The 17,989-nt window shown below is 41.7% G+C and overlaps 2 protein-coding genes across 7 annotated transcripts in view; one reads left to right on the top strand and one right to left on the bottom strand.

Annotated features, from left to right (window-relative positions):
- AP2A2 (adaptor related protein complex 2 subunit alpha 2) overlaps nt 1-16,360 on the bottom strand; it is a 42,515-nt gene extending 26,155 nt beyond the window's left edge. For 4 of the 6 annotated variants that reach the window (XM_068193863.1, XM_068193864.1, XM_068193860.1 and 1 more), the window contains exons 1-2: nt 16,175-16,359; nt 2,669-2,737 (exon numbers count right to left, since the gene is read on the bottom strand). In XM_068193863.1, the coding sequence (XP_068049964.1) occupies nt 2,669-2,737; nt 16,175-16,241 (136 nt within the window). In that variant the 5' untranslated portion in view covers nt 16,242-16,359. Of the gene's footprint in view, nt 1-2,668; nt 2,738-16,174 lie in introns of all 6 variants that reach the window. The other 2 variants (XM_068193862.1, XM_068193859.1) reach the window with 1 other exon arrangement.
- A 267-nt stretch (nt 16,361-16,627) lies between these two features.
- Nucleotides 16,628-17,989, top strand: part of CHID1 (chitinase domain containing 1) — a 103,120-nt gene continuing 101,758 nt past the window's right edge. Inside the window, exon 1 of the mRNA XM_068193888.1 lies at nt 16,628-16,954. The gene's annotated coding sequence lies outside the window, so the exon portion shown is untranslated. The remainder of the gene's footprint in view (nt 16,955-17,989) is intronic.

The raw sequence follows: 17,989 nt of genomic DNA, 5'->3' as shown, positions 1-17,989 counted from the left end.
GTCTGAATCAGGCAGAGGACAAAGTTCCTCTGACCACAGAAACAGTTTATAGATTTGTGGGCAGCTTCATTAATACACAAATTCTTGTTTGAGAGATCAAAGTGATACAACAATTTAATAAATTGGGTATTTTTTTTCACCCCCAAAGCAGTTACTGCTCTGACACTGAGACTTCCAGTTTGGTTCAAGCATGGGAGCAAAATCAGCTTAGAGTCTGAACATGTAAAACAAAAGGCATAGCATCTCCACACACTTTACTCCTACTACTTCTCCTTTATCACACTGGTGTAATTTCTCTCCACTACATTCTTCTTATCTCAGTTAATGCAGAAGCATTTAAAGCAACCGTCAAGGACACAGTGACCTCAGCAATGGAGCTTCCTCATGCTTAGACAAGAGACACAGTCACCTTAAGTACAGAGATTCTAAATTCCTGCTGAGCTTGCTGCACAAAAGCTGGATCAGAACTCAAAGCCATAGCACAAGTTCCATCAGTTCAAGGAAACTATTGCTTGTCCAGAGATGTGAAACCTTATCCCAACCTGTTAAATACAAGGGTACTTTCAACACCAAGTTACCCAAACACAAGGCAGGTATCAGGCTTGACAGCTACTTGCATGCTAGAACAAAAGTAGAAATATTGAGGCTCTGTCTGCAAAAGTGTTAAGAATACACCTTGCAAGTTACATGGGATGGGCATCCAGATACTACAACAGCATGTGCTGAAGCACACAAAAGCCCAGAGGTACACTAGACTAGTGTCAAGCAAGAACTTCTCTGCCAAGAGGTCTTGTTTCTTGGACCTTTCCCTGGTTACAGCCACGCAACCAATCCAAAAGCTGCATCTTTGGCCAGGTACGGCCAAATAATAACTCAGGGCACCAGCACTCAGCACAGTTATTTAGCAAAGGGCTTCATCTTAAGTTCACAATCACACAATTGTCTTAATCCAAACTACTTAAAATTTTAAGGTCAGAGCTACATGAAAAGAAACTAGGCTAAATTGAATAATCTCCACTTAAACCAAGAATAAAATGCATATGAAGGTCTCTTAATTTTTATACAGCACTTCTGCAAGGAAGAACCACACAGCATGAAGTCCATGTGGGACTCCTGCAGCAGAAAGATAACAGCTATCAGCTCCTCACACTCTCAAGGCCTCAAGTAGTTACACAGAAAGTCGTCTAAACACAACTTTTTCCAAATGGTGACACTTATGTTTTTGCTCAGGCTTCATCAAGTTATTGTCTTCAGGTAATTAAAATTTTCCACCCAAAATCCATACAGATTTAGTAAGAAACCATAATGAAGATCAGCTACAAGAAGGTTCAGCCATCTTCCACTCAAGCTACTGAATGAGCATATACTGACCTTTATTCAAAACTATTTAAATAGTGCTTAAAGGATGCTATACAAGGCATGCAGCCTAAAATTATGACATTGCTTTGCTGAAAGCACCTCTATTCTCTGATCACTGCCTGATTTATGGTTCTACATAGCCAGAGATTCCTATGAATCTACAATTTCTCTGCTGCTTCACAAGTAAGCAGGGAAGAATTAAATGTTCATGTACTTTTACCTATTTTCCTAAGAGAAAAATGTAAACAAAGAGGTATGTGATTTAGAAGAATTCTAATTTAGAAGAATTTCTTGAGTGTCTTGCACTGTGGTTAACTCTTCCCTTCTAAGCTGTTGATGACACTCAGGTTTCTAAAGGTCTTTGTACACCTTTAAGAGATATACTACTTAAAATGTAACATAGATCATACAAAGTTCAGGAAAGTTATTTGTTAATGCATCAAGTATTCCAAACAGATATGCTGGTCTAAGCCTGTATAGCCAATTCATTTGTGGTAAATTAATTTACTACAAATCCAGCAGATTCTGAAGGCACATAAAGTATCTCCACATTGCGATACCTTATCTAACTACACACACTGCCCATAACTGTTTAAAAAAAACTTGCCACAGCCACTACTGTTACAATTCCATTTAAAAACATCTCAACTACCCCTCAGAATCTTGAAACTTTGTAACCACATACACAACCTGAATACAGCTAACAGCATGAGTTTTACCTTGTGTTGTTCAAAAGTTAATTGCTGCCTCTTGAAATTGGTTACTACATATTCTTTTCATATGAATAATCTATACTGCTGTTGCTTGTGGTCAAGATGTATAGCTTCATCAACTACACATTTTAATTTAATTCTGCTATACGACACCCTAACCCATTACTTCCATAAAGGGTTCAGAGCTGAAGAGGGGGGGGGGAAGGAAGAAAAGTTTAAATAGATGCTGTTTTACTGGAAAAAATCACGTCCACCCATGTTACTTCAAACTATTCACAGCCTCACAGCTTTCTGGAAGCAAACAGGCTGAGAAGTCACATGGTTAGGAGGCCAAGTGTTAGAAATAATTTGTGACCAGTAGCCCAATTTTTGATAAGAGGAGGGAGTTTGCTTCTATTATGGTCAAGTGCTTATCACAGGACTATCAGAACCATTCTACAGTTAAGAGAACATTTTCAAAAGTTATTCTAATGGACTGCTCCAGCATTTTGCTTGAGTCAGCAGTTGACTAAAGATGTCCAAGCATGTAAAAACAAAACCCCATAAAAGAATGTCATATGGAAATATATACAGTATAGTATGATCAAGTCACTTACCTTTAAATTTTGACCGAATGTTTGCTAGTTCTTTATTTATCCTCTTTATCTCTGCCTCTTTACTTTTGCCTGAAATGAAAAGAACACGTATCAGGACACAGTGCTGTGGACATCCCTCTGCCACCCGAAGCATCTTTTCACCCAAACAGAAACATACATTTGTGAACATACAAACAACAGGAGGAGTTATTACTCTCCATTTCCATCACTGGAACTAAAGGCAAACAGAGGTAACTTAAGCATCACTTTAGACAGCAATCTGAGAAGCTCTAAGGACCTCCCTGTTTCAAGAGGCTTTGCAGACTTTAGAGAGTCTCACTTGCATATAACCTGAGATGCCACTGCTACTGACTTTCACAAATGCTCCAGTTTTTCTGTTCCTGAAACTGCCCAGAGAAAAGTGAATTTTACTTCCTGTGTGATTACTAAGTTGACAGTGCTTTGAAGGAGTGAATCTCCTAAGCACAATCTTATAGACAAGAAGCTCAGGTTATTCCTCACCTTAAGGACAATCCAATTGATTATTTATCTGTTGAACAGTCATTCAGTTCAACAGCTTTAAAAACATTCTTAACAGACTGAAGAGGAAACACAGTAGACTCACAACGAGTCCAAAGACTCAAGACCTCACACAGTTAAGATACAAGTTCAGATTTTCAATGTACTTCATCAAAGTCATTTGAAAACCAGAAATATTTAAAATTCACACTTTATTACATGACTTGGCAATCTTATGCTTCTCAGCACCATCAGTATTTCATATCAACCTTTGATTCCAAGAATAGGTATTGGGATTTCTAGTACCAATTCAAGTTACACAAAGAAACAGCTGCAGCTTAAGTTCTGATAATGCAAACTTATTCAAGTAATATTTGCACTATCCAAACCAAACCAGCCTGTAACACTTTAGCATTTTTGTTTTTGGCGACTGAGATTCTACAAACATCTGGGTCCACTGTCTCCTACATGAGTAGAAGCACAGAAGGATAAAACAGCCCGCTCAGGCATTGTGATCAGCTGCCTGTCATTTGAGGGAAGCAAGTGAAGTACATTTCAGCAATGGCCATTTAGTTCTGTTGATAATTCAGACCTGTACCTACTCGAAATCTCAACAAGTGTAAAACTTTTGTTCATTTTCCAAAAGTTTCAAGCGGTTTCAAGTGTTCCAAACATCAACTAGCAGCAGAAAATGACAGCTTCCTTCCCTCTTCATCACATATATTTGCTACAAGATTATGAGCAAAAGTCTCCATGCCTTGGTTCCAAATGGTCCAACCTTATGAGTTGTGGGGACCACATGCCCTGCGTTCACACCACACATTTCCCCACACCACTGGGATCACAGCTACAGCCATGAATGTGCAAACTGGGGACGTGACAAGGCCTGAAGAGCAGATCATGACCAGCATTCCAAAGCACCTTCAATCTCATCCCTTTCTTCAATAGAAACATCTCACTGTATTTAAAGATCACACTACGTTTTCGTATCCAAAAGCCTGTGTCACCCTAGGATTGTTAATCCTCCCTTTACTATTCCTTTGGCGATCTTACAGCAGGCCCTATAAAAGGTGACTAACTCAAGGAAACAAGTGCCTTGGGATAATTTAAGAGCCAAGTATAAAGGAATCCCTTGCCAAGTGCAAATGAATCTAGATGTTGTAATTTCTTGACTTAGACTCAAAAAATAAACTGAAGTTAGGCACTTCTGAAACCAACTCTTGCATAAGATGCAGAAAACGGGTTTGTATTAATCTGCCTCTAACAATGGCCACAAGAAAACAGACACAGAGCAGCCACAGCACACTGTACAATCAGAAATGTTAGGCCCAAAATAGGAGCAACTACTTCAGTTTGCCTTGTCCTTTTAACAAAATACTTCCAGACCCCACATATTCACTTCAAATAGAATTTTTCCATTCTACAACAGTATTTTGTAAGGGCTGCTGCTCAAAAGACTTAAGTGCAGGGTGCCTTGGCAGGCACCCCACAGGGCAAAAAACCACCCACAACTTCAGAGCTCAATAATTTACAATAGCTGTTCTGAAACAAATTGTAGTTGCTATCTTTATGCACCTTGATTTCCAGATAAAGTAGAAGATAATGTCCACAGTTTTAATTTGACCTAGAAATGCTAATTAACTTATAGAATGACAAAGCTAGAGAACACAGTATAGCTCCCTCTGTTTATAAAGATGCATCTGTTGGAGTCACAAAGTCTAACCAGTTTTCACTAATATATCATGAAACACATAATGAGTTTTGTTCTAATTTATCTTGTCAACCTAAAGAAAGCTGGTTTTAAAGTAGTAACACTATTTATTGTTTAAATGGGCAGCAAGTCATACAATCTAAGACCTGAAGTGTCTTCCTTTATAGATTTTAGATTTGTCTTAATTGGATTATTTGTCCTGAGCACACAGCAGAGATACTCAAATGTTTGCTTCTAGGGCACTTGCCAGCATTGGGAGTTCATTACTACACTGAAGCAAGTAGTTTGCTCCAGGGACCCACCCTCTGAAAAAAGGGGCCACAGTAACATACCCCAAAAAGGTGCAAATGTTTATGTAAATAAACAACACTCCAATTTTGTAAGCTACTTGAAAATACTTCCTTTATTTTCAGCCATTCATCTGCTTCTGATGAAAAATTTAATCTCCCAAAGCTTTTCGTTTATTTTCCCTTTTACCACAGGAAGAGCACATCTCACGACGATATAGCCACACAGTCTGGAAATTTTGTACTTCTTTTACATTAATAGGGCAGAGAATATAGAGCCCAGTCTGGGACACTGACAGCCTGAGTAGGATATTTAGTTTTTAAATTTAGAAACTAGGTCTTTGCTCTGTATCTTTAAACTATGTTTGAAAGGAAAGTGAATTGCAATATTTACTTCGAATTTATAGCAATTGTTTCTCTAACCTCAGCAAGTGTGGTAATAATCACAATTTTAAAATCTTAAAAATAGGGTGAGGAAAGGGAAACGGTAACATATCAACTAGCTTTTCTTAACCCAAGATGAAATCAAGGCCATCTTTTACTTTTTTAAAACCACCAAAACCTCCTGGGAAACCTTTCAAGCAGCATTATTTACCAGCTACACTCACAGATTATCAGTTACTGCTAGAAATTGGGTTCTCTGTGTCCTAAGCAAGCAACAGAGCATTAAGCAAAGCCTGACTAAAATACTTCAAGAATTTGTGAAGTCAGCACCTTTCGTAGAAATAGTCTGCAGGCTCAGCAACACAAACATGGAAATCCCACCCCCATGCACACAGTTGTAGCAGCAAGATGACAGGAACACCCAGAGTCACATCTGAAGGTTTATTATCTCAAATTTTAAATCTTGCTTAGCATACGAACCAAAGTCTTTTTCGAATAATTCCTTCAGGCTGTCCTATTTTGAAGGCAGAATATGATCTCATCCAGACTACGACCAAACATAAACAGCATAGCAATTAACAGGTGATAAAAAGTTTAATTCCATATACTGGAGATCACATTGAACAATGAAGTTTTCACCTTATTACTAATTACAGTCTATGCAAGCCTGCAATTGTAGTTTTAAAGAGCAGTAGCAGCACACCAAGTGTTAAATGTCACTGAGGGCAATCACACAATGCTGAAGACACACAAGTTAAAACCAGGCTGAAGTATCTAACCCCAAATTTCCTCAACTCCAGCAGTTTATATTGTATGGTAACCTTATTAAAACATGATTAACTGCTTTATTAGAGGATAACAAAGCAAAACAAAAATCTCACAGTGGAAGGCAGCTCCCATTATAAAGGACAAAAGAAAACAGAAGTATCATAAACCAAGAACCAGTTTTTAGCTAGAACTTTTGTCCCACCATGTGTGGAAAGGCACTGTTAAAATGTGTTTGATTAACTGAGAAGTTTTCATCACATTACTCTGACTTGCCAGCACTCACGGAATAATTTCTACATGCATATTCTATTTTTACCATCACTAGAAACACTCAAGTAGTCTTCAGGACAGTAAAAAGGAAGATGATGACAGCTGAAGGAGTGCTATGCTGCAGGAATAAGGGCTTATATTTCAGAGCTAACAAAGGCATTTGCTCTGCCACACTTTCAGGTTGTTACTCAGCTCCCAGTCTTATGAAATTATCAGAGCTGTATACCAACAAAATGTTCTGTGACCACACCATTCAGCTTGGAGAGGATTTAATAAAGGCCATGTCATGTATACAGACTGCTGGGTAGGACAGTAGTTAAGCCAGAGCACAAGAAGATTATTGCATATGAGTTCAGGCCATATCCTCTCTCACTTTCACTTATTCAGACTTTTACCATTTTAACAGACTATCATTAAATATCTGTAATAAGTTATTAAAAGAGGTGTCTGCAAGTCAGTAAGCTTTGGTTGCTGTTTTGCTGCAAAGACATGTGGTGTTTGTAGCCTTACAGCCCTACTGTAGGAGTGCTGCTCAGCATCTCCAAGATGGGTACTGAGCACACAGGTACCCAGCCACAACACAGTCCAAGGTGCTTACGGGTGATTACTTCACTTTTGGCAGTTTGACAGGCTTCAGACTCCATCATGCTGCCTACTGCCTTCATTAGAGAAGGTAAATTTAGTCTGCAGAGCAGTATTATCCTTAATTACCATCTTGTTTAACAAAGATACAGTAGGGAATGCTGTAAGTCACACAGCTCATCAAAGAACCAACTACTATTCTTGTATTTCCCAGTAATCCAGGCTACAGTCAGCACTTCAGGACTGCATGAATACACCTCCATTCCTCTGTTTGGAGCTCTGTATTACAACCTAAAGAATGAGAAAACAGAGGTTACAGGAAAGGGGTTTGTTGAGTTCATTCATTTGAAAAGAACACCTGACATATCTTAACAGTAACCTGGTAGCAGGGTTGCAAGGTTAAGTAAGTGCTTCAAGGTTAGAATTAGTGGGATGCTTTGGCTCACTCAGACAGTGACCTGCTTCATCAGGATTAACTTGTTGCTATACTAACTGCAGACTGTTAAAGGCAAGTTTGAGACATACAACCCACCTGCGCTAACTAATACTGCTACTAGTTCTTAACTTTCATACAAACTACTTGATATATTTCTGACCAAGCCTACACATTTATTTCCCAAAGGAAGAGAGAAGCATTTTTTCTATCAGCAGCTACACAAATACCGAGCAGAGTGCATTTCTGCAGGCAAGGCCTTGAGACACAGGCATACTGTCAACATTTAAGGCAACAAACAAATAAATAAATCACTTTACAAAAGTTTAGATGTTCCCAGTACTCATCTGGCTCCAATCTGCTTAAGGCCAGCAGTCAGTGTAATTGAGCCCAGCCAAGAATTCATTTTCAATTTACAGATAGCTGAGAACTGCTACACTGTGCTACCTCTTAGCCTTACCTGCCCTATGGTCATCTGACAATTTATGATTACAGATGCACAACTGCTGGCATGAACTACACAGCAAAGGATAGGAGGCTCTGTTAGCACAAGGAAAAAGCCTGCCACAAAATCATAGGTCTAATAGAACATGAACTCTATTCATGTTCACATTCACATTCAATTATCAAACAGGCCATGAAGAGAGAGGACAAGTCTACTTTTCTGTTTAGGAGAGAGAATACAAATACTACCAAGGTTAAGACCAGGAACTTCTCTGAATTCCTTAATGGCTAGAAAAACTTACTTAGGAAGAACACAGTTCTTACACAAAAGATAAATTCTCAATTTGAAAGGTGATGTTAGACATCTTCCCTGAGAGCTGTAAGTCATTGTTTTCCAAACATAAGAATGCTTCTGGTTATGTTTTCCTTAGCCTCTACGTTAGGAGCACCCAAGCTGACTGACCACTTCAGTGGGAGAGACAGCACAGCCAAACTGCTACCCAGCTTCCCTTGAGCAAAACACTGATAGATTGAGAGTCAGTTAGATTCAAGGCTATGCTTCTTAAGAGACAACTACAGATGGTTCCTAAACACTGCTCTCATCCTGGCACACACATTCCTGCTACTACCTTGTACCGCTGCAGGTCAGTTTGGGAGCCTAACAACCAAAAGCAACATGGCAAAGTCTAGGCTAAGGCTAAGTCACGCCAGCTTTACCACAAGTGATAGCGCCAGCAGAAGATATGACCAGGTATAGAACAAGTTCACCCATTCACTGTCTACACACTTCAGTTGTCATAAAGCAATCAAATGACCCACTTGCCTTTTCTATTGCTAAAACAGCCTGCAAGCATGATGCAAAGACTATACTGCATTCTTGAACCCTGCTGTCAGGGAACAGAGAAAGAAACAGGTTGAAAGACAGGGAAAACCAGAACAAATAATAGTGTCTCCACTGTAAAAATGGTAGAGATAGAGGAAAATATGCACATAAAGGTAATCAGCGCCTCCATTTTTGCCTTTGAAAGAGCTTTTTTACTTGCTCATATCAGTAAATTAAACCATTACTTTTACCTGCCAGCAGGACAGATACTCATGTTACAGCACTAGAAGATGGACTAGCCATTTGCTATGCAGATCATGATCTTCATGAAGTAAAACACCAAATCCATCCTCCAGCTCTCCCTGATCTCTCAGCTGACTCTTTTAGCACAGCAGGGAAGAGGGCAAAAGAAAGGCAGACAGGTTGCACAGCAATACATTTAGAGTGGTCTGCTTGCCCATCCTCACACTGTCAGTCTGTCTACATAAATTCCTTCATTTGGTTAAACTATCTAGGGTACTACAATAGAAATGCAAGCTCCAGCTCCATCCGAGTCTGAAGGAGCTTGTTGGTGCAATTGTTTACAAACTCACTGCACAACTAATCCAGAGAGACAATAAAATACTGAACACCTTTACAAAAAAAAAAGTTAGTATGGCTTCACTTTTGTTCACAAATCAACCTGTTCAAGTCTGAAGAACAAGAAACTTTTTGTTTACTGACGTGCTAACATCCTGTTATGAACAAAAACAGGAGTGCATGCTGTCCTTCCACAAGATCTGTTTGATCAGAAGAAAAGAAGTGCCTGTCACGTTTAAGATCACAAATGGCACAAGGGCAGTTCAGGAGTGTTGTGTCTTGGGACATCCTGCTGTGATTAGGTATCTTAAGACAGAGACCAGTGACCTACTGATACTTTAGAACTCTACATAAGAGTTCATTTTCTAATATTCTGCACAGCAAGTGAGCTACTCTCCACAGAACTGACTTCTTCCTCCACTATGCCACTAGAGATTTGCCCCTGTAACAACACTTCTCAGGAAACAGAAGGGAGTCACAGGCTTTACTGTAATCCACTAATCCATTAACTCCTTGTCCTCATAAGAGAAGAGAAATAAGAGCACAAAAGCAGCTTTCCAATCCAGATGTAATAAACTGCAACAATTTAATACAAGTTTAATGATTTTAGATGCTTACCATGGCTATTTTTTCCTAACTAAGCATCACAAGTTAAGAGAAAATTTGAAACGTAACCAAGTAACCAGTGTCTAGCTTAAAACCAGAGCTTTCCCTAGAATAACTGAAAGTGAACTAGAAATTCATATCCAAGCGACTTTGTGACACACAGAACATCCATCTGGCAGTTCAGGTGGTAAAACGACATTGACTGCTATCAAAAGAGAAGCTTTAAGTCAAGAAGATATGCAAACAGTAAGTGCAGGGTTAGGCTGGTTCATAAAGCAGCTCTTCCTCCTTCCTTGACTGAGCAGCATCCAAGCAGTCATTTCCTTGACCAGTCTTTTCACACTGTAGAGCTACACTCCCTTTAACAAGGTAAGGCAGTATTTGCACTGATTTCCTACAAGTCACTGTCGACTCTCTTCTACCTTAGTTCACATTCAAATAGAAGAACAGTTTGAGGCCTATCCTAGTTTAGCTATCACTTCTAAACTACTGTTTCAGGGACCTTAAAATACTTTTGAACTCATTAATTAATGCAGATATGTAATAGCCTCTGCAATAGTCCTTAATTTCCTCTTATCAGTCCTGACGGGCAGTCTTTATCCAAAGGATTTCAAATTAAGCAGTCCAGGGTATCTAATAGAGAGGTTGGATTGTCACATAAAAGATTCTAGCTCTTTACTATCTCTCCTCCATTACTCTCCTCTAAGACAAACATTCACAAATTAAACAAGCGTAAAAAAAACCCAAACAAAAAAATCACAGCCCCTGAGAACTCTTTGAAATGACCAGGAGCAAGCCAAGACAGATCAGCCATGGGAAGAACAGCAGTTTTGTTTTAGAGATCCTCCTCAGACTAATCTCATGCTAATTGTGTTTTCCTTAAAGCACTCTCCTGCAAATAGTAGCAAGTGATGCAAGACTTAGTGCTTATTATAGCACGTTCTTAGGGCTGTTTTTCAGGCCAGAAACCGACCATATTAGATGTGCTGCCACAGCCTTGAAGAAGCAATAGGAGAGCTAACTGAGATGCCTTGCCTTCAATTTCTTCAAAAAGATAAGTAATCTAAGAATACATGTAAAAAAAGCCTCTGACTGTCTAGAGAAGTATTTCAAGTCCTGCTTTAACACTATGTGCAATGCAAACAAGAACCCACAGCTCAGAGAAGCAATGAAGTAGCTTTAGCCTACACAGTGACAGCTTATTACTGACATATAATTACTTACAGGTAACTAAATCAAGCTGCATGTGCTCAACTTGCTCCATGTGAAGTTTGTTTCACTGGGTGGCTGTTCACAGAGAAAAAAAATCTCTATACATACCCATGTAGAAATTTAATCCATGTACATGCCCCTCCTACCTACATCTGCAATGCACTTCATAACCTACCATCCATTCAAACAGGTGATCATCATATGATGAATTTAATGAACCATCTTTTTTCAATCCCCACTTGCTGATCTGTAACCTGATGCACCAGTCCCAATGCAGTGAAGCAAAGACACATTTTGAGAGGTTCAGCTTCAGGACACTATCCCTTGTCTAGTACAATGAAAATTTAATGCATTCAGTTCTATGAGAAGAGATAGACCTTTGTTTATTATATTTGTTGGATTTTATTTAAAGAAAAAATTTGGCCTGAGGAAAAAGAAACAGTAACTTGGAAGAAAACACACAAAGAAACATTTGGAGAACAAACTTGGGAATCCCTCCTCCGTCTGTCCAACTTCTGGGGCAAAAGCGAAAAGGTGAGACAGTTACCTAGCAAGGGAAATTAAGAACTGTCTCCAACTGCAAACGTGTGACAAAACCAGCTTTTGCCTCTGTGTAGACACACCTCATCAACCTAAGAGGAACTGGCTCCCCAGTTTTAAGTGGAGCAGGGGGTTACCAGTAATACACTTAATACTGTAATGGAAACTATCTCTACATTACAGGCTGCAAATGAAAAGAGAAAAGCAAGCTTTCCTGGCTTTCAGGGTGAATAGCAGATAGCACTGTGCTGCAGCAGAATTGGTTGAGTGACAAATTACTTAAAAGTATTTAATTGTGAGATAAGCATAAAGCTGTACTCAAAAAAAAAAATGAAAACAGACTCCTGATAATGTGTCTGTCAACTAAGACAGCTGGAGAGTTTATAAAGCACCTTCTTGCATAAGCTTCAGCAGCTCTGCAGTACATACACAAGAAAAGACTTAACATACTATTTAAGGATAAATATTTTTTGCAGGAGTCCATATGCTTATAACACATGCAGATCTTGTTAGGTTTTAGTTCGTGAGGCACATAACCCATGCAGTGACAAGGACTCCACCTGACCTGAACTCCTACGTTTGGCTAGCACTTCACCAAACCACAGGGTTCAGAACTTTCAGCTCCACTCCGCCACAATCTTTTGTACAGCACAGCCACACCTAACTATTTTCTCAGTCACACCAACCAAGCACTCATTAACTGGGCTATCCTAATCAAGTACTGCAGTTTGGCTTTAAACCTGTAGTTTTCTTGTCTCTTCTCTGGTGTCTGTGAAAGATAAGCTAAAAACCTACTTACTGTAGTAATTCATATGTGTTACAAAACAATCCAAATGAACAAGTCTCTAGAAAAGTTCATGCATCTGCTGGCAAATTGACAGGCATCTAAAAGGGTTATTTTCTAAAAAATATTCTTATCTGTCATCTGCAGTAGGACCTCCATATGCAAAATGCAGAGCCTACAATAAGAAGCTGCCCTGAAACAAAATTCTGGACAGCTACAAGGAACTAAAGGATAATTCATTTTCTTGTATTATCATACTTTGAAAATTCACTTGATCTTTGTACAAATAAAGAACATTTCACTTTGAAAGAAGACACTCAATATGATAGCTTCACAGAGATTAGAGCAAAGTCAAAGTGCTAAGAAGCCTCTCTTAGCCTTGAAATATTTTACAATTGCTGCTGCAAGTAGTATTCCAACTGTTTTTAGCGAAAAACATCACAGACTTCTGAGAAACCAGTGTACTTTAAAATAGTCTGCTTTAAAAAATACATCTGACATAGAAGTATTTAAGACAAAAATCAAGAAGTTTAATAAATAAACCATGTGCCAAAAATATGTCTAAACAACACAGAAATAACAACCAAGCTTTGAAGTATTAAATACAGGCTGGGAGTGTGAGCTGCTTGTTCACAATCAGCTACAGTTGTAAACACTGAAAACTGCTATCAAGTAAGACTCATGTGAAGCCTATAACAGACTGGTATAAAGATAGGGCAAGACAGGAATCATTCCCAAATCAGTAACATATCCAACCTGTAAGAGAATCCTGCATTATTTAGTGCTGCAGACCTTGTAGATACAAATGTCAAAAAAATAAATCTTGATGTAAGGAGATCAAGCATTTCCAAAGGTAAACAGTCAAAATTTACATAAGTACCCCCCAGAAGTTTAGGTTACTTGAATTATTCGAAATCACATGCTGTGCATCCATACAAGCAAAGTCAGCACACAACAACTGCACTTTCATTTTTCAGCAAGATCTATAATGTAGAATCCTTATCTGTGCAGAATCTTTCAGAATACCCCCCACACACACCATGTTTCACTATTACTCATAATCTGGAAGGGCTATTAGCAAACTAAAAGTGCCAATCCTTTTTGGCAGTATTAAAAATAGATACAAGAGTCCAGCAAAGCCAAAATTTGGATTGAAATTAAAAATGCCAGCAGAACTTTTCCATGTTACTGCAGCTAACAGATATTTAGTCCAATTTTAAGGCTAGAAATAGAGGTCAAGGGCTGCACATGGTGTCTAGCTTCCCTCCCTTCTCAGAAAAGGAACACTTGCTTGCTTTGCTTACTCAAAAGATGCTGTTCACCTTAACAACTGCTACTTTTTGCTCTTGACAACATCTAGCTCCTCACTGAAGAGGCAAGAGGGAGTTTAGCCAATAGCAGTACCTACAAAGCCCAGAGTCTCCAGAGAGTACTTCTGTGAATACTCCAGGAAGCACTTTTGTGAATCTTAGTCTGTGTACACTAGCCCAGGGTTAGCTGGCAGCACTCAGAGCTCCACTACAGGAAAGGCTCAAATGCCATTCACAGCTATTTGGAAGCTTCATACATCACCTACTAGCGGGAATACCAGCTCTTCTGCAGCTGTTTAGGAGATGCTGCTACTTTTTTCATTATGAAGACAAGAAAGATAGACAAGTAATTACAGCTCCCAAACATCTGTCTGGACAGAAACAAAACATTTGAGATATACCACTATTTGTTTAAAGAGTCAAGGTGTTAACATTTTATTTGTATCACCAGTAAGTTACATCTCCGTGTCTCCTGCAGCTAACTAGAGCATAAGAGGTTTGCTGTCCCATCTGGACCAAGGTAGCTTCAGCTCTGTTCCCACACTGCCTCGTGGGGAAATAAGTACTTAATTTGTTATATCCTACAACCTTAAATTTTGTTATTTCACATCCCTGAACACAGGTTACAGACCTAAGAACCCAAATGTTTCTCTTGTATTTACTTCTAGCGAATTCCACTGAAAACAAGCGTGAACAAACTGCAAGACATGAAACACTGATGAATCAAGTCATACTGTTTCTAGCTAAATCAATGAAAACAATGATTTAAAAATCATTGTGAATTGTACTGGGTAGATACAACAGCTTAACAAGTTTTAACTGCTATGACACCAAGCAGAACTAAGTTACACTCGTAGCTTGCACAGAACACCAGGATACTGGAAAATGCTCACTAAATAGCAAGGCCAACTAGACAAAGCACAAGAGCATTTGTGTAACCTGGAACTGCTACACTACACATTTTATAAGCCATTTTCTACACACACCAGGATGAATTCTAAAGCAACCTAAGGATCTACAACTGTTTTAAAAAGAAAAGCCACCTCATTCAAACAGCTTCTGCTCTAAGGAATATTATCAACCTTGAATTTGTTCACATGTCTCGATGTCCAAATCACCTGATTATAAAGACACTGCATTTAAATGCTCTCATTTTACCAGTATAATTTCTTTGCCAGGTTTTTTTTTATTAGAAGTCATCAATATGAAGTTTTTCAAGCCAGAGTGATTAAATAATTCCAACGCAAGCCCAGTCAGAACAACATAATTTGCATTAAAAAATTCTCCAAATCTGTTTATATCTTCAGAGAGAAGAGCTTACTGCCATTCCTCCACTGCTTTTAAAACAGCCTCAAGTGATCTACAGAGACTCACAGGTGGACAAAATAGAGCTGTTTCATCACACCAACCACAGTGACCTTAGCCCTTCCCCAGGCAATTCCTGCCACATCATACACTTAGATCTCCAACTCTGATTAATATTAAACTATTGTATGCAATTCTCAGACAAAAAGGAATACTGAGCACTGAGGTGTGCCCCCACACATACCCACCCCTTCCCCCCACACCAAGCAGCAGCAGATTTGTACTCCTCCTCTCCCGCTGCACACTCACGGACACGTTCCCCCCACTGCTCTCGGGGGGGCACTTACTCGCACCCCCCTCCATCCCATTTCTAATTACACCGATCCCAAGCGCTGATTTCCATCAAAGCAGAATCTTAAAGCCTAGCTAAGCCAAGCCTAGGCATACGCACTGAGGGCCCTGCTCTCAGGCGCCTACCGAGGCCTGTTTTCCATCAGTGACGTGATGAACCGAGAGCCGCTCAGGGATCTGGACGGAGCCCAGGGACGCCTCTCCGTGCCCGGCCGCACACCCACCCGCGCCCCGGCACCGCTCCGGCGCATCGCGAACAACGGCGGCACCGACCCCCGGCACCGCTCGGCCGGGGCGGCCACCGCGACGCTCAAGGACGGGGGAGGGGGCTGACAGGGGTGGTGAGGGGGGAGGGAAACAACCCAACCCACCCACCCAAAACGCTCAAACCCAGGGGCAAATGCTTTATGCGCCCCCCCCCTCCCCGCCGCCCCCCCGAGCGCGTCGCCATTTCGTGAGACAGGAGCGCTCCGAGCTGCCTGACGCGGGGATCAGAGGGAAGAGGGAAGCACTGGGAAGGGGATCGAGGGGTGAAGCCCCGGCCCCACGGGACACCAGCCCATGGCGAAGGCTGGCGCGGCCCAGCCCAGGCCCCGGCCCCAGCCCCGGCGCCACTCACAGTTGCGGATATCGGAGATGAAGACCGCCAGGCCTCGCATGCCATCGCCCTTCGACACCGCAGGCATCGTGGCGCACGATCACGGCCGCCCTGGGACGCGACACGCCGAACCCCCGCAGCCGCCGCCCGCTCTCCCCGCGGGCTGCTTCAGGCCGCTCCGCCGCCGCCGCCTCCGCAGCGCGCAGGCGCCGCCGGGGCTCCCGCGCCCCCGCAGCCGCCGGGCGGGCGCTGCTCGGGCGCCACCTGCCGCGCGGAGGCGGGAGCGCCGCGGCTGCGCCGGGCCCCCTGCGCCTCCCGGTGCCGCAGCGGCAGCGGGCGCGGACCCCGCCCGTCCCCCGGGATGTGCCCCGAGATCTGCCCCCGCTCCCGGGCATCGCCCGTGCGCCCCAAAACGGCTGGCTAGCTGGAGGCTGGGCCCCGGGGATCGGCCGTGCCGCTGCTGGGACGCGATTTCCAGTCACCGCCCGTGAGGGCAAACGGGCCCGGGCCGAGGTGAGGGGCGGCGGGGCAGCGTTAGCCGCTGTGTCCGTGGGTGAATTCACTGCACGCTCCCTGCTCGGGAACAGCCTAATCCCTTCCTCTCCTCGTGACCCTAATGGCCGAGAAGTTTGATGATTTTTGAAGGTGAAATACCGGGCTTCTCAGGCACCTCAGAGGATGTAACTGCTGAGGGAGATGGAGAGAGACGGCCGATGAAGATACCGGAAAATTTCACTTCGTCACTTAAGTTTTGAGCAGATTATTGATCTGGAATCTTATTTTTAAAATGTGAAGAGCAAGGTACAGACTCCCAGTGGTATAGTCCGTAAGAACATGCTTTCCACAGGGTGGACTGCAGGAGGCTGTGCCTTGGTCCTCCTCCTCAAAAGGGACCCCAAACAGAGCACGGGATCTCCTGCACGTACCCTGCATAGTCTCTGTGAGCATTGACAAGCCCGGAGACGACTCTGTGCAGCTCCATCCTGAGGCACATCCCCCTTGTGAGCCCGCCATCGGTTGTGTGAGTGGCACAGCTGCTCCGTGTTCATGTAGAGATTCCCACTCCCTGAATCCCTGGGCATGCAGGTGTGCAAGCCCAGGGCCACATGTTCCTCCTGATGGCTGTAAACATGCAGAGTGACACAGTCCCCCACCACATCTACTCACGAGCCTGAAAACATTTCAAGGTTAAACTGTCTTGAACATGCTGAAGAGGTGGGACTGTGCAGAGCATTTAGTATCTTCAGCTGAAAATCCGTTCAAATGGTCTCAGAAATGGCCTAGACTGCCTAACCAAAACTGTGCTGGGGGCTTCAGTAATGATGCAAGGGATTAGTATGCTTAGTGGAGAATAATGACTCATAGAATCATGGGGCTTAGGGCTACTGGAGATCAATCAGTCATTTCACCTCTATTTCAGCATACTTCAAACCATTTCATTGCATCTGGTTTTTTTTTTGTGTTTTTTTTTTTTTTTTTTTTTTTGATACAATCAAATTCACTGTTGCCCTGAACAGTTTGCTCCCATGGTTAATTCTCCTTGTTTAGAACTTGCATCTTGTTTAGATTCAGCAAGCTCCAGTACCTTTAATTTCGTGATACATTTTTCTTTCATAGAGATCTATGTAATACTTGATACCCTCTGTCTGACAGTGGCTTTATACCTCAGTTAGGTCACCCCTGAAGGGTCTATTCCAGATGTTTTCAGGATACATTGTTACATGAGTGCTTTTTAGCTGTGCAAGTATCTATGAGAAGGCAGGATGACAGCATGGGGTAGTCACGCAATTGTCCCTTTGCCCCTGGATCCATTTTGTAGACCAAGGGCAACTACAG

This window comes from Anomalospiza imberbis, chromosome 6, assembly GCF_031753505.1.
Source record: "Anomalospiza imberbis isolate Cuckoo-Finch-1a 21T00152 chromosome 6, ASM3175350v1, whole genome shotgun sequence".
NCBI lineage: Eukaryota > Metazoa > Chordata > Aves > Passeriformes > Viduidae > Anomalospiza > Anomalospiza imberbis.
The sequence above is the reverse complement of the archived record's forward strand: the minus strand, read 5'-3'. Positions and strand labels throughout refer to the sequence as shown.